The sequence below is a fragment of the Malania oleifera genome, chromosome 9 (assembly GCF_029873635.1).
Source record: "Malania oleifera isolate guangnan ecotype guangnan chromosome 9, ASM2987363v1, whole genome shotgun sequence".
Classification (NCBI taxonomy): domain Eukaryota; kingdom Viridiplantae; phylum Streptophyta; class Magnoliopsida; order Santalales; family Ximeniaceae; genus Malania; species Malania oleifera.
In genome coordinates this window covers 38141854-38163688 of record NC_080425.1, presented here as the reverse complement: position 1 = coordinate 38163688, position 21835 = coordinate 38141854, and the positions used below count along the sequence as shown (strand labels likewise).

The 21835-nt window shown below is 35.8% G+C and overlaps 1 protein-coding gene and 1 long non-coding RNA gene across 3 annotated transcripts in view; one reads left to right on the top strand and one right to left on the bottom strand.

Moving 5' to 3' along the window:
- Positions 1 to 5601: 5601 nt before the first annotated feature.
- The window catches only part of LOC131164141 (phospholipase D delta-like), a 46864-nt gene continuing 30630 nt past the window's right edge, over positions 5602 to 21835 (bottom strand). For both annotated transcript variants that reach the window (XM_058121126.1, XM_058121127.1), the window contains 3 exons: positions 18906 to 19079; positions 17080 to 17277; positions 5602 to 6390 (listed from right to left, as the gene is read on the bottom strand). In XM_058121126.1, coding sequence (XP_057977109.1) covers positions 6097 to 6390; positions 17080 to 17277; positions 18906 to 19079 — 666 coding nt within the window. In that variant the 3' untranslated portion in view covers positions 5602 to 6096. The remainder of the gene's footprint in view (positions 6391 to 17079; positions 17278 to 18905; positions 19080 to 21835) is intronic.
- On the top strand, positions 5891 to 15760 carry LOC131164143 (uncharacterized). The gene is made up of 3 exons (XR_009139219.1): positions 5891 to 6404; positions 8505 to 8792; positions 15361 to 15760. It is a non-coding gene; the product is annotated as an uncharacterized LOC131164143 (long non-coding RNA).

Genomic DNA, 21835 nt, shown 5'->3' with positions numbered 1-21835 from the left:
ATTCAATATGTGTAATATGGGTTTGTAATAGTAATCTAGGCTGTGGTTTGTATTTATCTTACCTGCACATCATGCATATAGGATATATGGTAAGCTCAATAAGACCATAGCAAGACTCTAGGTCCCAACACTCACACACATAGCATATAATATATAGGAGTGTTGAAATTGTGCTTGAATTGAACATTTTTAAGCAACTTGAGAGAGGTCGGGTGACCGAACCCCTAGAGTTCAAAACTCCTCGGGCGCCCGACTGTTGACAAGTCAACAAGTTGACCAGGTTCTTGGGCGACGGATCCATAAATACATACACCATCCATGGGCGCCCGAACCCCTTGAAAGGGACAGTCCACCAACTCGGGTGACCGACTGTTTTAGTTCAAAAAGGACCCCGGGCGACCGAACACTTGGGTTCGGGCCACCAAATAGAGGATCGGGCACCCGAAGTCACGAAGCAATGCTACTGACTTTGATTCGGGTCTTCGAATGTGAAATCGTGCGACCGAACTAAGTTTAATAAAATTTATTACTGACCTTAGCCGGTTAAAATTAATTTAACCGCAGTAAAACAGGGTTAATTTGGGCAAATTGTATTTTAATCAATTAGGATTTTTTTAATTATTACCATCATGTCCCAACCAGTTATATTTTTACCCCTGGCTATAAATATGAGTTCATTTTCAAGATTAGAAAAAGATTAGCAAAGTGATTAGCCAAAAAAAAATCCTCTCTCTTGAAAATTCATTCTTTGGCCAAATACGCTCAAATCTCCGTTCATTTGATATCTTCTGAGACTGTGTGAACGTTTCTAGAGTTCTTAAGATTGCTATAGTTTGCTAGAAACTCCTATTTGAGTGATTGATTGTTATATTTCTTTTGGGGAGTTTTAATTTAGGTTTATCCCACAGATTTGCTCATTATAAATCTTGTGTGGGGATAAACCATGTAAGCTTAGGATATTTGCATCTTTGTTGCAAGTGTCCAATAGCTTGATTTTTGTTGTGCAAAGATTTTTCAAACAAGCAAGTATTTTCAAACTAGTGTTGTGCATCTTTCATAGAAGAAAACTCTTTTGAACTAGTTTGATTATCTGATTCGTAAACTTGGAATATTGATGTGCTATTGAAATACTTTGTTTTGATTCCAAGATATTGCTTGTGTTGAATACTCTTGAGCATCATACTGATTATATTGTATTGGGTGTTGATTGTACAAAACTTGCATCACTGAGCTTATACTAAATCCATGTTATTGATGTGTATGTGAATGTGCGTATTTGGGTACATATTTGCTTTACATGAAAGCATTATTTATGTACCATCTGTTTGAGAGAATACTATTGTATTTCCAGGCGTGGCCTGAAGGGATGGTAATCTAGCCCGGTAAGGATTGGTTGTAAAGGTTGAGGTTAGCCCTGTGGTAATTGACCTGGTTTGTATGCATGCTGCTCCACCCGCTTAAGTGAGCAATTATAGTGATAATCCTTGTGCTTGTTAGCCAAGGCAGGGACGTAGGCAATTGGCCGAACCTCGATAACATTTCTGCGTGTCACTCTTACTTTACTGCTTTCTGGTACTTGTGTTGTTAATTAGATTGCTTTATTTAATTACTAGTACATATTACAACTGATTTACATTACTTGCACTAGATTGACCATAAGGTTGTGAAAATACCGTTGTTAGGAGTTTGACCTAGGGCTTAAATTTTAAAAGTACCAATTCACCTCCCCTCTTGGGATCACGGTAAAGTTATCATGTAAAAACACTGTCATACTATCAATCTGTATATAAATCACTGTCATATCATAATCGATCACAACACTTAGCTAGCTATACTAATCACGACACTGGGCCAGGGATACTGATCATAATATACTGAACAATATCATAATTTTTGTAACATTCATAACTTTCTAAAAAAAATCGTTATCCAATCATGCTTGTTCTGTGCAATCATAAAATAATCTCATGTACTTATATACACAGTAAAAATATTTATTCTCATGCTACACAATTTGAGTAATATTTCACAATATAAAATCTACCTGGGATAACTATATTTTCCTATTGAAAATAATGGTATAATAAACTCTGGGGTTTTACTTATTTTCAAAATACCTGTTTCCAAAAAATATACCTATAACAATAATAATTCAAAATTCTCATATGTCTAACCATTCAGAAAATCACGTATAACATTTCGATACTTAAAATCTCAATTTTAAAAGATTAAGCTTCAGAAAATAAGCTGACCTAATTTATTCCCCTTATCTGTTTACTGAAAATATGCCTGCAGGGATCTTGAAACGATGCCTGCGGCGAACGGAGCACAAAATCCTCCACTTTGGAGTGGTGCCTAGGATACCCAAATCACGAATTTGCTCCGATTAGACTGTTAGAGAACGAAGTTGGAATTCTGGACTAATGTTAAATCTTCAATTCCGGTTGAAACCCAGAAAGAAAATGAAGAAAGAGAGAGAGTGAAATTCGTAACCCTAGAGAGAGAGAGAGAGAGAGAGGAAATTTTCCCCAAAAATGAGCTTAAGTCATATATATAGGCCAAATCCCCCGAGCAAAACTGTCGACAGTTTCCTCTGAAACCATCAACAATTTGGTCTTTAAACAAAGCAAATTTTACTGCTTTACCTTTACCGCCCCTCAGTTACTCGAAACCGTCAACGGTTTCACTTAGCTCCTCAAAACCGTCGACGGTTTTGCCTGCACCAAACCAATTTCCTCTTTTCTTAATTATTTATTATTATTATTATTATTTTCCGAATCTCTACAAGGTATCGCCACCTCATCCTTAGGTGTCATTTTGCTTGAACAATCTCTGAGCCATGTTCCACAGAATCTTTTTTCTGTTGTAAGATCATGTTAAACACGTCTTCCACCTTCCTTTAGAAGGTTAGAAATTGGTCTGAAGACACAATTTGCAGTGAATTGTCTAGTGGTGGGGAGTGAATCGACTGTGGAGATTAATCCCCAATAACGGGTTTGCACTCATAATTGTGTGAGTGAACTAACTGGGGAGATTGATCCCCAATAATGGGTTTGAACTCATAATTGTGTGACACGACCATGATTAAATTTTAGAAAGAAATCCTTCCAAGTTTCCCACAAACTGTGCTAACTTTTGTTGCCAAAATTTGTTCGGAATAATTTGGATCAATCACAACTTTGATCACTTGACAAGGATGAAAGAAAATGGGTTTGGAAGATCTTGAGTGTACTTCGGGGGAACATTTTGATCCCTAAGTCAAGAAATTTGGAAGGATTATATGATCGCAATAGTAAAAGAGTGAGTAAGAATGAGATGTATTACCTTCCTTAGCGGTCCTTTTTATAGGCATTTGGGATGCCTCCTTCTTGATTTCCCTACTAGTAGATTGCAAGAGTTACACTTTGGCTATTGATATGTTACTTAAGCGTAAAGATTGGTGTGCTAATCCCATATTTTAATTAATGAACATTACCTCCTTTCCATTGATCTCTTGATGTCTTTTAATTTTTTGATCTTACATGCATAGGTTAAACTAAGTTTTAATGTTGGGGTCTTTGTTAGGTTATATCAATTAATACTATTATTAGTAGTGCAAGATAATGTGTATGCAACTAATGTGGATATAGGTGTTGGTAAGCATTGTGCGTGGGATTTATTATACTACTATGTTGTTATTAGTACTATCTTTGTTTCATAGTATATTCTACCTTTTCCTTAGTATACTTTTGTTGTTATAAAATATAATGATAAACTTTTTTAAAAACTATGTAGAAAATTATGAAATGAGAAGTCATTCTATTAATTTTGTCCCCCCTTTTAAAGGCATCTCTAAGTCATGGTTTTCTGATGATAAAATCCTAACTTTTCAATCAAATTTTTGCATTTTTCAAATCAATAATACAACCCAATATTTCTTTTAACCATTTTTCTCCACATGCAATTTTTAAATTGATAATAAAAGCTTGTATTTTTTGTCAAACTAATTCTCCTTATCTTCTTCATTATCATAGTTTTCAAAATTGGAGTTTTGATGTCAATCCCTTTTAAGAGCAATACTCTAAGCTTCTTGACGGAGTGCTTTTGAATAATAATGATATTATTGTAACGACGTCATTGATTGAATGATTGAAAGGGGTGCTTTTCCTTCTTATTTCTTTTATTTACCTTTCTTGTTATGCATGTACACACACATATAATTGCAAAGTAACCATTCTTGGGACAGGTGACGATAAGGGTGTTAGTAGCCAACCATCATTGAGATGATTAGTCAAGCACTTTCTCTGTGCACAATTGTGTTCTCAAACCTAATCTTTGACTTTCATAGACTTTAGGGTTTTTATTTTTATTTTTATTTTTTTTTCAAAAAATAAGTTGACGACTTCATACTTTGTATGTATGTTTGATTTATTTGTTTGTTTTTTCCTTTCTTTTGTTTTCTTGTTTGGAATCATTATGTAAAACTCTCTTCATCGGCACCTCAAATAAAATTCAGTGTCGGCAAAATAGAATAAAATGGAATTAATCTTTTATAATTCTACATATTTGTCATATAGTTTTTCCATTCTACCAAATGTTAAATAAAGTCTAGGCAAACTTTTTTAGGTGGGCATAGGGGTGGGGACGAGAGCACTGCTAATTTTTAAATGCCATTTTCAAAATCTATTTTCTCCAACACCAAATGGAACTAAGGATTACGGATCTCCCTATATCCTACCTATGTAGAACTTCAAAAATATTAAGCTCTATTTTAATTGAAGATTTTGTTTGAGTAAAGGGAAAAAATAAAAAATAATAAGGAAACTTATTTTCATTGTATTTTTTCTGCATAAAAATCTATTAAAAACAAAAACAGTTGTCCTAAAATGATAATTTTTTTATAAAAAAAATCAAATATTAATCCCACATGAAATTATTATTTATTTTATTTGTTATATATTTATTTTCTTTTTCACTGTCTTTAATAACCAAACATAAATAAAAGTAAATTTGTTCTTAATTTCTTTCATTAATAATTTTTAAATTCCAAATGAAACAAAAACAAAATGAAAAAGAGCCACTTTATAATATTTAGTTATCAAAGAAAGAAGAAAAAAAAAATATATATAAGGCAAATCAATTAAAATATATATAATTTTAACATTTGATTTTTCTTAATTTTTAATTGGAGTCATATTTGATGACTACAACCTTTGCTTGGCAAAATATGATTGCTAGGAAAAAAAATATATAAAATAACATACTCTTCATGTTTGATCATCAAAGAAAACGAGAAAAATAAAATGTATAATAAAATCAATGAATGAATTTTTAACTTCAAACATCATTAGCATTTAGTTTTTTGTAGTTTTAATTATATAAACCAAATTTTTATTTCAATACAAGAAAATATAACAAAAAAAATTTCCTTGTTTTTTTTTTTTATCTTCTTTCCTCAAAATAGGGTCATAATAGAGAAAAATACAATAGAAACATATTTCCTTCTCATTTTCTTTTCTTTTTGTCAAAAAAAAAAAACCTATGATGCAAATGTCTTGAACTTTCTCCCATAATAAATGAGTAAGTGCGGCAAGTCTTGGGCAAAAAGCAAAGAGAATTAGATGCGTTCAAGCCTCCCAACTCATTAAATACTCAACATGCTTGCTCCAAATATTACAATAATCCAATTGGATGATGAAGATTTCACACTAACTGAACTTCAAATTCTTGCAGTAGTATCAATGGTGCAACTAGTACAAACTTTCATAAAATTTTATTCTGAATCAAAGAGTAATAATATACAGGTGTAGACATTAAACCTCACGCCAGAGCCGCCCCCATTAACACTGGGTCACTTCAGTTCAGTAGATGGTGTATAAAAGCAATGGAGCAGCTAAACAGTTCTGAAATATTTCAGCTGACATTAAGCTTGGCATCCTTTTGGAACCATACCTGCAATATTAGAATGTTCCAGTTTCTCTACTCTTTAATAGCTGCTTCCTGCGTCAGAACCACCTTGGGGTTGCCGCCCTTTGGTTTCCCTCATAAAACACCGGGATTGTAACCAAGTGCAATTTAAAATTTGTCCACTTTATTTCCGAGCTTCAGTGATAATTATCATGTGGTTAGAGCATCAGGAAGATTGGTAGATGCTCCAAGAACTTTCCCACCAACATCTGGAAAATATTCATGACCAGGCAGTGGACTGACTTTTCCATCTCGGCTCACCTTAATTGGATAACTCATCAAGTGACCTCTCATCTCCTTGTTTCCCTCAGCCACGTAAGTCTTCCAGTTACATTTAGCAATTTTGTTCACATGCTCAATGCATTCTAGGGTCTGCGGTTCACGGAAAGAATCTTCGAGGAAGCCAAGGTGCTCAGCCCAGAGAGACATCCGATAACCATACACCTGCATCCAACAAGGTTGTTCCCCTGGATCATAACTTCTTCAAATGTCAACATAGCAACTGTTCTGCATGCCAGGTTATGTTGCTTGTACAATAAAGACATAGGCCTGCATCATGGTATATCATTCTAGAATTTCCATTTCACTGTTGCATTTGTTTATGATTCCAAACTCCTACCTGGGCTAGCCCCTCAGACCCACCCAGGTGGCACCTCTGCTCACCCATTCATACATCCTTGTAATTCACGCGGCAAACCATAAATGGGAAATCGAACTTCGGCCCTTGGGATTACCAATGCCCAAATTTGTGTTTACCACTTGAGCAAACCTAGCTCGGGATTGCAGTTATACAATTGAAACATAAGATATTAACCATGTTCTATCCCTGGTATAAAGTTTCTTAGTCATTATGGTCGGGAAAACCATTCAAATAAATGGATATGCCTCTATGTGCATGTGTCTATCCGGCATTATGCTAGGTATTCCTAAGCCCAAAACTTCTACAAAGATAATATCTTATATGCAGGAGCATTGAAAAAAGAAATGCAAAACACAGTGCACAAAGCTCCCACATGATATTAGGGCCTAGGGAAGATATAATGTACACGTCCCTGTTCAAGTTTTTGATGCAGGAGCATCCAGGTCCAAAATAAAGGCCAAACAGCCAATAATTACTGTTCATGTTACTGTAGCTGGATGCTTTTGTCGTGATTTAAACTAATGTTCACATTAATATGGTGCGGTAAAGTTCATGTTAAAGTTGCAGTTTAATTAGTGTAGCTGGATGCTTTTGGTTTGTGGCATCTTTTTACATTCTTGGAATGGTGATGCCCATGGCATCTCATTCCCATGTTTGTTGATGTACAAAAATTTTACATGCCAGGCATTAACATTATTGGGAATGAAAAATTCCTACAAACCATGAGCATCCAATTCCCATCCTCTCCATGGGGAAGTTTCATGGGAATCTCATTCCCTGAGAATCTCACTTTTTAAACCAAATTGACCTTGCTATTTTGGTGGATTAGACAATAATGCCCCTATAATATGGTATTATTACACTATTATTATATTTAAAATAATAAATCATTAATGAACTGAAAGTTATAATTATTGTCATAATATTTTTAATATTTAGACACCATAATACCTCTATATTTTAGGTTAATTGGATTATTTAAGTGTTGATTTTTTTAATTTATGATTGCTAAAATTTTATGACATGAATTTAATTAAGTGCATATTCTTAGTCATTTTTTGTGTTTAAAATATAATTATTCTGAGATTGCAGAGCTTTCTGCAGCTTGTTATATAAAGCACTATTTTGTAAGCCCACCCCCCCCCCCCCCCCAACAAAAAAAATCCATTTTCTCAAAATTGTTTTTTCAAATTTGAGTCCTCTACTGGGGTTTGCAAACCCTAGAAACTCAATTATCCTATCCATCTTCAATTCCTTTACATTAGAAATTGAAGATGATGCAATGCATAGGGTTAAAGCGGGTTGGGTAAAATGGAAAAGTGCTTCAAGTGTGCTCTGTGATCGTAGAATACCCTTAAAATTAAAAGCGAAGTTTTATCGAACAGCTATAAGACCAGCTATGCTATATGAATAAGAATGTTGAGCGACGAAGAAACAGAATATCCAAAAAGTAAAAGTTGCCAAGATAAGAATGCTTAGATGGATGAGTGGTATAACATTGAAAGATAAATTAAGAAATGAACGTATTCGCGGTAAGTTAAGTGTAACTCCTATAAAAGATAAGATGAGGGAGGGACGACTCAAATGGTATGGACACTTGCAACATAGGCCACATAGTGCGCTAGTGAGGAAGAGTGAGTTAGTTACTGTGGAGGGCAATAGAAGGGGTAGGAGTAGACCTAAAATAACTTGGGAGGAGATAGTGAGTAAGGATTTAATATCCCTAAATCTGTCAAAAGAAATGATTCATGATCGTATCAATTGGCGGAAAAGGATTCATATAGCCGACCCCACCTAGTGGGACTTAAGGCTTGGTTTTTTTGTTGTTGTTGTTGTTGTATATTCAAATCCTTTACATTCTTGAGCTATTTTTTCTGTTTCTATTGCCACTATAATTTTGTATTCAATTGCTGAGCAGCAGCTTTTTCCACCCAACACTCCTCAAGGGGTATCAAGATGAAAGATCCACAATCTCATGATGGTTGGATGTGAAAAACATCACGGTGAAGAGAAATGAAGGTAGCTGAGATGCAACCCATGATTGCACACTTATTGCAAGCAATGCGGGCACTCCAGCAATGACTGCTTGCATGCCAGCAATGTGAATGTGTGGAAGCCCAAACAGGGATCCCAGAAGGTGATTGCAGATCCTCCGACATGCTACTTTGGAGTCAAGTTCTTTTCAAGCAGGGGAATATTGACTGAGGTTTGTCACCTCCACTTAGGCTGCCAATTCAACACATATTTTAGACATTGCATTAGGAGATTAGGATTCATGTGCTAAATTTCAAAAACTGTGTTAGATGAGAATATGTCATTTTAGTAATTAGGTTGTGTTAATGGGGGTATTTTTTCCTATTTTTTTTCTCTAAGGCTTTATTATTATAAATAATATATAAGAGGGCAGACTGGAGCTGTACTTAAAACTCCAGAAAACTGCCGCCCAATTCTTTTTTCTTTTTTCTTCTTCTCTTCTCCATCCCTAACTTTATAGCATTGTACTCTGTTTTTTGTTTTTTCTTTTTTTCTCATCCTCCCTAATCAGTCCTTAAATCTAATTTTCTGGCTTTTTTGAGTGTTTTTAAAGGGCATCCTTCCTCTTGGTTAGGTTGTGCGGCGTCCTTGGTTAGCTGTGTGTATACATGGTGATCTACTCATGTGACGGCAGTTATACTCTATTTCAAGTATGCTGCTGCAGCTGTTCCTCTGTTCCACAAGCAGCAATCAGTTGCAGTACGTTTGTGTGCTGTGTTGATGCTTCGTGTTTGTGACTGATTGCTTGTAATAGTGTACCTATTTCTGGTTGGTTTCAGTTGGTGTTCAAATACTTTTTCCCTGTTCTTTTCTACATTCATTTCCAGTTGCTGCCAGCTATAATGCATGGAGCTGCTGCCAGATTGTTTATTAAATGCCTGCAGTACTTTGCTGTGGACTGCCCTGTTCTTGGTGGTTAAATAAATACTCCTAGGATATTGTATGCTCAATTTCGTAGTCATAGATGCCGCTTGAAGTTCTGAATTTTGGAAGGTCTGCAGTGTTGTAAGTTCTGGTTTTTTGAAGTCTTGAAAGTGTTGTTTAATGCTATTTTGTGTAGCGTGACTTCTTCTCTAGCCCCTTCCTGCTATAATTCAGCCATGGAGAATGCCTCTAACTCTAGTAGGGGAAGTTTTGGAGGACAAAGAAGAGGCTTGGATTGCAGTCGTGGCAGCTGTTGTGTATTAGGGATGAGGAGTTTGTTGTGTCAATGTTGCATTTATACAGTGTGGCAAGGAAAATCATACTGTTGATCACTACTAGGATTTCCTTGAGAAACCAACTTGGGCCAATAAGTCTCTTGCAAAGGGTGATTCTACTATTGACACTTCAAATGTGCCTAGCCACTCCACAGGGGAGTTTAGTACATCATCCACCGTATCTCGGGAGGAGTTTAACAATCTATTTTGCATGGTTCAACAACTCCAAACTTAAGCCTTTTTCATCTAATGCTACCGTGGTCCATTTAGGTGAACCGAATTTCTTGCCTCTTCATCCTCCTCACCTTGGATTATAGATTCTAGTGCCTCCTCCTATATGACAGGTAGTCCTAATTTGTTTTGAGTCCTTGAACCCTGCTAACACTCAAGGTTGCCCTTGTTAATGGTTCAATTACACTGGTTTCTGATTCAGGAAATATTCTCTCAATTCCTTCTATTCCTCTTTCATCTGTGTTATGTGCCTAAACTTGAACCTACTATCAATTAGTCAATTAACTAGGTCTGATAACTGGTTTCTTTCCATCTCATTGTATTATTTAGGATCTAAGGATGAAAAAGAGGATTGGTTGAGGGCTTGAGAAGGATGGCCTGTACTATTTCGATGGCAGTCATGGTGGGTCCCACTCTGGTCATATAGCTTCCACAATTTCTACTCATGGCGTTTCTTTGATTAATGGCATGATTGTTTGGGTCATCCATCCCTTCAAAAGCTACAATTTTTTCCTATATTCAAGTTCATTTCTCATTTTGAGTGTCCTATTGGTTGAGTATCGTAGTAAATCATTGTTTTCCCTCATTAGATATTAAGGGCCTATGTAAGTCAAGAATTTGACTGATCATCATCATTTTTTGTCCTTTTATGGATGATTTTTTGCATATGAACTGGATTTATTTGTTAAAATATAGGTCATTTTTTAATGTATCTACTCAATTCTTCTAGGAAATAAAAACTTAGTTTGGCATTGGAATTCAAATTTTTCTATCTGATAATGCACTTGAATTTGTTCAAAATAATTTCTATCTTTTTTGCTTGGATAAAGGGATCATCAAAAATCATGTATACATACCCCTTAGCAAAATTGGGTAGCTGACAAAAAAATAGACAGTCACTTACATAGCATGGTCTCTATTTCTTCATATGCATGTTCCCAAAACATTCTGGACCAATGCTCTTCTTACTGCCTGTTTTCTGCTCAACAGAATGCCCTCAAGTGTTCTAGAGGCACAAATTCCCTTCTCCATCCTGTACCCATAAACATCCATGCCTTCTATCGTGCCTCATGTCTTTGGGGACACATGTTTTGTCCATGCTCCACATACTAGTCAAGACAAGTTCTCTCCCCATGCTGCTAAATGTGTCTTTGTTGGGTACTCAAGAACTCATAAAGGATATAAATCTTATGGTCCCCACACTTATAGGAAATATGTTAGCGCGATGCCATCTCTTTTTATGGGACATCTTATTTCTTTAGTTCTGGGTCCTCTTTGGATGAATCTACATTCACTCCATCAATGATTTATGGTGCCTCCTCATGTTGATCCTCCTTTTCCTACTGTTGTCCTTCTCGAGAAATCTTTTGCTTCTTTTCCAAATCCATCAGTTACTGATCCAAAGAAAAAATTGAAAGTTTATGAATGATGGAAAGCAAGTACAGGCATCACTACAACCACGTCTTTGCCATTACTGTTTGAAATTCTAGTTATGAAGATCATCCCAGTGTGACTTGGATTCTCCTATTACTAACTAGAAAGGTACTCAAACATTTGTTTAACAATCTTTAGTTGCTTGTCCTAATGCTCATTATGTTTCAATTCTTCACCTTCATAGTCCTAAGTGTTCTTTTACCTTGTCTATTTCCTCAATTTTCTCTTCCTCACATGTTGAAGCACTTGGTAACCCTAGGCGAAAGCATGCAGTGGATGTAGAAATGGGTGCCTTGACCACTCAAGGGGCATAGGACTTGGTAGAACTTCATCTTGGTAAGGAGTTGGTTAGGTGTCTTTGGGTCTACACCATCAAATATCTTCCTAATGGCTCTAACGAATGACTTAAGGCTTAGTCGGTTGCCAAAGGGTACGCCCAAACATATGGTATTGATTATTTTGAGACCTTCTCTTTTGTTTCTCAATTAAATTTTGTTCATGTATTGACCTCATTGACTATTAATTTTGTTTGGCCCTTATACCAGTTGAATGTGACTAATGCTTTCTTGTATAGAAATTTGAAGGAAGAGACATCATGGAGCAGCCTTTTAGGTATGTTGCTCACAAGGACGATGGTAAAGCATGCAAGTTGCATAAGGTCATTTATGGTCTTAGTAGTCTCCTTGAACCTGGTTTGAATATTTTAGGGTTATAGTCTTTGCATTTGACTTTATCCGGTGCTACTTTGATCATTCAGTTTTTGTGCACAGAAAGGAGCCAGGAGTGGTACTTCTAGTAGTTTATGTTGATGATATCATCATCATTGGCAGTTACCAGAATGGGATTGTAAATGTTTAGTGGCCTCAAGAAAAATTTCAAATTAAGGACTTGGGTATTCTACATTATTTTCTTGGTATTCATATTGTATAGTCAGAAAGAATTATACGTTGGACTTACTATATGAGATTGGTTTTTTAGGAACTAAACAGTTAATACTCTTACAGATCCTGTGAAGTTGTCTAGGGAAGCTAGATCGGATTTTGAAGACAAACGTCAATATAGGCAGTTGGTTGGTAAGTTGATCAACTTGACTGCCACTAGACCTAACATATCTTTTGCAGTGGGGGCGGTGAGTTCATAGAAAATCTGAACAACCACATTGGGATGCTATTGGTAGGTTTTTATGGTATCTCAAAGGCTCTCCTGGCAGATGTTTGATTTATAAATGTAATTGAAATTTGGATTGTGGGATACTCTAATGCAGCTTGAGCAGTGATCTGTCAATAATCGAAGGTCTACTACTACTACGGGGTATTGTGCATTTGTGTGAGCTAATCAAGTTACCTAGCACAGCAAGAAACAAACTACTGTAGCAAGATCTAGTGCTGAAGCATAATACCACGCTATGGCTCATACTGTGAGTGAACTTATATGGCTAAGTCTCTTATGTCAGAGTTGGATTCTTCGAAGCCAATAGATATGTTAAGTCAATAGATATTTTTTGTTATAATCAAAATTCCATTTATATTGCTAGCGATCCAGTGTTTCATGAGAGGACAAAGTATATAGAAGTTGACTATAATTTTATGAGGGATGCTGTGTTGAAGAAGGCTGCGAGGACTCTCTTTATGAAATTTGTGGATCAGTTAGGCAATGCTTTTACAAAGTCTTTATCTAAACCCTCTTTGTCTAATGGTTGTTACAAGCTGGGGTTAGGTGATATTTATACAGATCTAGATTGAGGACGAGTGTTAGAAGGCAATATGCTATTTTAGTAATTATGTTGTGCTAAGGTCTTTGAGACTTGATTATTATTGATAATATATAAGAGGGCAGACCACACTGTATGTATACTCCAGGAAAATGCTGCCCAGCTTTCTCTTTTCTCATCTTCTTCTCTTCCCTTCTCTTCTTCTCTTATTCTCTCCTCCATATCTAACTTTACAACACTATGTTTTCTATTTTTATTTTTATTTATTTGGTGGCTATCGTGAAATTATGTGTTCTAGTTACCAGTACAGTGTATGTGTAGTTGAGCAATTGTACTTCATGAAATAGTTTACAATTTGAGTTGAATAAAAAATTTTGCTCTGTTTTCTCTCTCCCTCTCTGCAATGTACAATTATTCTCTCTATCTTATTTCTCACTCTTCTCCTTCATTTCTCGTTTGTAGCTGGCACCATTATGGTCCAAGAATATAACATCAAGGACGTTGCAGATATTAATAGCAAACTGATTACTGTAATAGCTTGACTGGAGTCTATGACTAAAAAGGGATACATGGAGTTCTACAGTCAATTGCAGCTCCACATGTTACTAAGCCTAATTTTGGTGTAAAGATTACTCTAAGCTTAATGGGGAGGCTGAATTGGATGATTCTCATGATTGGTCAGATCAAGTAGGAAAAAAATTTGTTTATTGGGGAATAAAGATGAGGTAAATTCAGCCAAAACTTGCCTCACAAGGTGTGTTAGTATCTTGTAGAAAAACAGTGATGTATGTATCAATTAGAGGTCCTGTGATCAGATGAAATAGGATCAAAGAGACTGAAAGTTCTTGCTTACTAGATATGGTCAGTGCAGACTATTTTCTCTCACTCGTCATGGAAAAGATGCAGAGGCTTATGCACATAAGTTTCATAAGCTTGTTGCAAGGTGTCAATTGAGGAAAATGTGCAGCAACAAATTCACCATTACATTGGAAGACATAAGATATGGAATCAAATTATGGTACGCTATCACCATTCCAACTCCATTGAACAGTATTCAGTGTGCTTCCCATGCTAGAATGTGGAAAAGGAGATCACTTATATAAATGACAATTGGAAAGGTAGGTAGACTGTCTTGAGCCCAAAAAATTGCCACTTCTGTTCAAACTAAACCAGTTGACTCAAAAGAAGATTGTAAGCACTAGTTGGAATGGTTTGAATATGGCAAGAAGGGATATTCATATCAACAATTTCCTCAGATAAAGCATCTAAATATTGTAGAGAAGGATCACCAAGGCAAAGAGGAGGACAATGTGAACAAGCTACTAGAGCCCACGAGTGGTGAGGAGGACTCAGATGATAAAGACCCTCTTATCCATCAAGGATCAACTGCATCATGCTGGTGTAGATACACATGAGGGAGTTCAACACCAGTGAATGCTTTTCTTGATATTGGAACTGATATCAATCCAAGTCCTTATCATGTTGTTCGTCAGCTTGGGATACAATCATTTCAGACTCACCAAGTGCAAATATTTTGTTACAAGAATAGATTTAGGGATGATGTTTATTTTGCATTTGAGCAGATTTAATGCTTGGTGGAATTCGTTTCTTATTCTACTGCTATATTTGTGATGCATTGTTAGGGAGGCAATAGCAGTATCAAATGATTTATTAGGATCGTGAGAACTCTACAAGTGTCGCTGCATTATTGAGTTACATTCACAGCAGTTCCTTTAGATGCCAGAGCTGGCTTTGAGGTGGTTTGAGTTCTTCCTAAACAGAAGGCCCTACACATCAGTTATGAAATTCAAGATATCTTAATTTTACTTTTTAAATTTATAATTTTATTTTCATCAATTTATTTTAGGAAAGAAGTATTATTTTAATAATGGAAAGTACACTGCAAGATTTTATTGTTTATACGGAGGGAAATCAATCGGAATTCAGTTGGAATCAAGACATTATATGACCCCATTTCATAAAGGATCCAAAAACTTCCATCTGGATCCTTGTTTTTGAAAATGAAAACAACAAATTTGTGTTACGCATATTTCGTATTCAAAAATGTTTTTGGACGATTACATTCAAGTTTAGTTTTCTAAAAATGAAAATATGGAAGGTGTTTGAATAATCCAAACTAACTTTTTATTCTTTTTTTTTTTAAGTGAAGTAGCACTCAGCAGTCAGCATTTGGTGGTGGAGGTGGTGGCTAGCAGTAGTGAATGGTGGTTGGTGGTGGCAATGGGCAGCAGTGGCCCACTTTGGTGAGCAGTGTGGGTGGCGGTTACCAGTTGTGAGTAGCGGTGGATGGTAGTGGTTGGCAGTGGCAGGCAGTGGTGCATGGAGGTGGATGGCAGCGGTAGGAAGCAGTAAGTGTTGGTGGTGGTTGGCAGCAGTGGACAATGCGGTCAATGATGGTGGTCAGCATTGGCAGCTGCAAGTGATGAGCAACAATGGGTGATGTTGGAACCTGTGAGTGATGGGATATGAAAGGGTTGGGAGTCTTATATTGTATCTGAATTCATATAAAGCATTATTTATAGAACCCTAAAATCGAGGTGTTTCCAGGATACAATCCTCAGTTTCCAAAAATGACTAACCAAATGCCATTTTTTCCCCTTTTTCGTATTTCCTGCGTCCCTTGTTCTCAGATAGGGAAAATGATATCCAAAACTAAACCAAACAGGCCCCTAGAACTTGAGTTTAGGGTTTTTAACCTTATGCATAAGAACATCTGCATAATGCGCCACGCTTTAATCAGTTCTCTCTTCAATGCCTTGACTTGTGAACGTGGTTTTAAATCACAGTAGTGCATAACGTAACGTATGGTAACGGGTGTAACAGGAAGCAGGAGTAGCGGATGTTACATAATCGAAAGCGGATGTAGTGGCTGTGAATTTTTTTCAAGCACGCACAACCTTGTGCATATTAGTATACTAGCATGTTTTAAGTTTTTAACTCTTCTTAGAAAGTGTTTTAGTGTATTTTAGATCCTTTAGTTCAACTAACTAAGCTATTTGGTAAAGGCGAGAAGTTTACATTTGTTTTAAACCAACATTGATAGAAAAATTACATGTGTGTGCATATTTATACTTCTCATTTTTCTTGTGTTATAAATTCTTATGTGTGCTACATTAATTAATAAAACAAATTACATTATACACTTCATTAATCTATTAGACACATAAGACATAAAATAATACAAATATAAAATAACTAGAAAAGAAAGAAGGTTGAAGTTGAAAAATATAGAACACAAATATCAAATTATTACTAATATTATAAAAATAAAATATTTTCCTAACAAGCTAGTATTTTCAAATTGTTAATTGATGCATTTCTTGTGAGTATTTAAAAAAAATAGTAAATTTTGTATCATTGTCATCCTTATTATAATCTTTTCCCCCTCTTGCCACATAGTATATTGAGGATGATTTATGAAAGAGGGGGAAAAAGTGAGAAAAAAAAGTAAAAAATAAAATAATATTTTTGGTGTAAGAATCTTATAGTGGTTACGTAACAGCGTAGCAGCCTTTACATAACGGTTGCAGTCCGTAACAGCTGCTACGACTCTGATTTTTCTCTTTCGTGGTATGTAACGGTATTGGTAACCAAAAAACCATTACGTAATGGTCGCTGCTGTTATTTAAAACCATGCTTGTGAAGAGTCTTTTTTTTATGATACCAAATCAAATTATGCACTTAGTCCACTCAGTAATAAAATGTTTTAGGCCATTTTTCATACATGGTTTCAAGTGATAGATGTGGAAAAAGAAACAGAATTGGATAAAAAGTGCAATGCAAAAAAAAAAATTGCACATGATAATTCATAATCATCATTCTAGCATTTGTAGTAAGAGAATTTACGAGCTGAAGTTTTAAACCTGGCCATGTGGATGACTCTTCTTTCCTGTCCATGTGTACTTTGGTTGATAGGCACCCATTGCAATTTCTGTGTCCCTTGAACCATCCAACGATCTCTGATTAATGTTTGCAGATCCCATGATCACGTATTCATCATCAACTATCATCCCTTTGGCATGAACATAGATCATAAATCTTCTAAATTTTTGAGCCAAACCCTACCCAAAAAAAAAAATACAATTCTAATGACAATATAATTTGTAACAGCAATATCAAACTTCCAATTAGAAGAAAAAAACCCCACGATTTTTAAAGTATCTGAGGAAACAGAATCAAAAAATCATAATCGATAATTTTTGAAGTAAAATAAAACAATTTTATGAAACAAATTAATGAATTTACAAAATTAATTAAGGAATTTTGTCTGGGTTATGGAATTAATTTTATGCCTCATCATATTCATTATTCAGTTGCAAAATTTATCAAGAGAGCTAAAGCTTGTAATCCTTAAAGGACAAACTTAACACATGCGCGAAGAATTTGTTCACATGCCATGTCACTGCAATGAAAAGTAAAGCATGAAGGCACTATAGTATATGATTTCTAAACCTGATATCACATTTGCAAATGTTCGAAACTTAATAGAAGCTATTCGAAAAGCAAACATGCGCATAGGCAGAAAACTTTGTGAACATCTAAATAAATGGTAGAAACAATATATAATATGGGTTCTAAAGCTTTTGTACAAAGATAGCTACATAAAAGTTATGAAACCAATTCTGTGAACATCTAAATTCATGCAAAAATGTGAATTATGGAGAACCCGTGTGGAATGTTTACTCTTGTCTGAGGTCTGAAACTCTTTCCAATGTTCTTCGAGAACTGTGAGAAAAGTAAACCTCCGAACGATGATCTAATGGTGAAAGCTATAAAAAAAAAAATTAACTAAGCTCGTTGATTTGATGCCAATGGACCTAAGGGACCAACCATTTGATAAAATTAAATGTTAAATGTTAAGTGCTGATAACTGAATCAAGTCATGAATTTCTGAGCCAGTCAAATGATTAGGAGGGGCAATAAGTGCAGAAGTCATGTCTTATCAATTTAGATCTTTAGATGCATTAATAAGATTTTAGGAGGATATTAAGAGGTGCATCCAGTTCACTGAATTGATTCAAAATTAAGATACCAGTTTATTAAGAGGCAATTAAATGTGCAAAATAAATGTCCAATAGCAGGCTCCAACTGTGATAAGGTCAAACCAATCACGGTGGCCAGTAGCCAGACATGTTCAGCTGTAAAGTACATGAATTGCCGGGTTTGTCCCAAGATCTGATGGAGTTGAAGTTTCAAGAAACGGACTAAGGTTGCAATTGGACCAAAAGGATCCTGTCGTACTTTCTAGTTAGGAAAGTGACAGAAATTAGGTAAAGCACAGTACATGCATAATGCTTAAATAAATTATGACAAGGAAAAAGCAATCACAGAGAGCGCACATCCACATATACATGCATGCAAGACAAAGAATGTGGGGAACAGAGGAAGAGAGGGAACAAGGAAGTGGGATGGCAGTGGAAAGAATATTGACTTCTAGAAGTGTTGTTTACTCATGAATTGACAAAATGTAGTCATGCAAAATGTTTTTTTCCCCCTTTCATTATAAGAATTCTCTGTTAAATAAATAAATATAAAATTATTACATATGGCTTCAGATTGGGAAGTAAATCTATTAGTCAATGTAGAAAAATACATGTAGTAGATGTCTTGACAGGAATCCCATCATCCATGGACTAAGTGAATAAAAACCAAAAGAAACAGTTCCAGATACAGCAGGAATAGAACATACCAAAGCACGGTTTTCAGAAGACTGATTTGTTTGAGAAGAATTTTCTGGGGATGAAGCCTCACGTTTACCAAGGCAATAAAAGTTCAAATAATCCTGTGGGTGAAACTCTTTAGAAAGGCCTGCATTTTCAAGGGCTTCTCCAATAATGTGGTACATCATAGCCATCGTCTGTCCCTGAAGCCATTCAAATTCAATATTAACTTTAGAATTTACCAGTAATTGTAAAGAGACAAGTTTTTCAGTAAATATACTTCTACGCAAGATTATAGATGATATTAATTTATGTCTGATCGAAAATTGTAAGATACGTCTATGCCAAACAATTTTAAGTACTTAAACATCAATCACCTCTCGAATATATTTTAGGGCTAGGAAAACTACCCACCTTCAATGCCCTTGTTCTGTGTGCATGCATGTGTGCACACTTGCATGCTCATGTTTGCATTTGTTTATGAAAGTCATTATCTTGAAGAAAACTAAATGGAGTAGATTCAAAAATGTTTGTTGTAAAGTTAAATATAGAGGAGAGAAGAAGATAGGAAGACGAGAGGAGGAAAAGAAGAGAAAAAGAGGAAAAAAATGGGCTGCAGTTCACTGGAACCTAGTTACAGCTTCAGGACTGCCTAATTACTAAAATAACATATTCTCTTCTAATGCTCCCCCTCAAGCAAGAGGTGTATAATGTCACCTCACCCATCTGGTTACAACCATTAGACAAGGCGCACTTAAATTAAGCCTTGTGAAAACATTGCCTAACTGATCCACAATCCACATATTTCATAAAAGGAGTCATCATGACCTTCTTCAACACAACATCTCTCAAAAAATGGTAGTCAACTTCAATGTACTTCTGTCCTAGTGAAACACTGGATTGCTAGCAATATAAATGGCAGCTTGATTATCAAAAAACATATCTATTGGCTTTGTTACCAGGAATCCCATCTTTGTTATAAGAGATTTCAGCCATGTAAGCCCACTCATAGCATAAACCATAGCTTGATATTCTACTTCAGCACTAGATCTTGCTTCAGTAAATTGTTTCTTGCTAGGCCAATTAGCAAGATTACCTCCCACAAATGTACAGTGTCCAGTAGTAGACCTTTAATCATCAATAAAGCCAGCCCAATCTACATCAAAATACTCCACAATGTCACACTTTCTATTACATTTATATATCAAACCTCTACCAAGAGAGCTTTCAAGATACTGCCAATTTCCTACAAACAACATCCCAGTGTGGTAGTTTGGGATTCATAAATTGCCTCACCACCCCCATTTCAAAAGATATATCAGGTCTAATGATGATCAAGTAGATCAACTTGCCAACCAACTGCCTATATCAATGTTTATCTTCAAAGTCCAGTCCTAGACAACTTCATTTTCAGATACATAGGAGTATCAAATGGTTTAGCTGACAACAAACCAGTCTCACTTAGCAAGTCCAACAAATATTTTTGCTTTGATAGTGTCAATCCTTTCCTATATCCTATAATCTCAACACCAAGAAAGTAATGCAGGGTAAGGTCCTCGATTTGAAATTTTACTTGAAGCCACTGCTTAACTTCTGCAATGCCACTTTTTTCATTATGATAACGATATCAACATAATCTACTAGAAGAACCACACCTGGTTCCTCTTTGTGAAAGAAAACTGAATAATCAAAGTAGCACTGGATAAAGCCAAATGAAAAGAACTCAATATGTCAAACCAGGCTCAAGGAGACTACTTAAGATCATAAATGGTCTTATGCAACCTACATACTTTACCATCCTCCCTCTAAGGAACGTACCTTAGAGGTTGCTCCATGTATACCTCTTCCTGCAAAACTCCATACAATAATGTATTCACATCACATCCAACTGCTACGAAGGCAATCAAAATTCATTGCAAATGAGATAAATAGGAAAATAACATTTAGTCAAGCAATAGGAGAGAAATAATCAATACCATATGTTTGGGCGTACCCCTTAGCAACCAACTAAGCCTTAAGCCATTCAAGATATTTATTGGCGTAGACCCAAAAACATCTAAATAAGTCCTATATCCCTCAAGTGGTTAAGGCGTCCATTTCTAGATCCATTGCATGCTTCCACCAAGGGTTAGCAAGCGCTCCAATATATGTGAGGAAGGGATAGAAACAAAGGAAATAGACCAAACAAAATAACACATAAGACTAAGGTGAAGAAATGAAACATAATAAGTAATAGGATAAGCAACTAAGGATTGGTGAGTACATGTTCGAGCATCTTTCTGATGAGCAATGGGCAATTTCAAGTCATTGATGCAACAATGATGGAGAGGCAAGCTCATGGTGGTAGTGATGTTTGCGTTCTTTTCATCGTTAACCCCCAATTATTTCTCTAGATGAGCACATGATGGATTTGGAAGAGGAGCAAAAGGTTTCTTGAAAGAGATAAGTAAAGGAATATGAGGATCAACACAAGAATGGGGGATCATAAATTGTTGATGGACTCAAAATAGATTCATCCAAGGAGGATCTAACACTAGAGGAACAAGGTATCCCCTAAAAAATGGTGATAACAGTGCCAACATATTTCTTGCGAGTGTGGGGATCATAACATCTATAACCTTTCTGAGTTCTCAAATACCCGACAGACACATCTAGCAGCACGAGGAGAGAAATTGTCCTGATTAGTATGTGGAACATGAACAAAACACGTGCACCCAAAGACACGAGGCATAGCAAAGAACATGGATATGTTTGGGGGCACGATGGAAAAGGGAGTCTCCCTAGAACACCAAAGGGCATCCTATTGAGCAGATTATAAGACGAGCATCAGTCCAAAGTGTTTTAGGAACATGCACATGAAGGAGTAGAGTAAAGACTCTGCTATGTCAAGTAAATGTCTGTTTATTTCATTCAGCTACTCCATTTGGTTGAGGGGTATGTGTACATAATGTTTGATGAA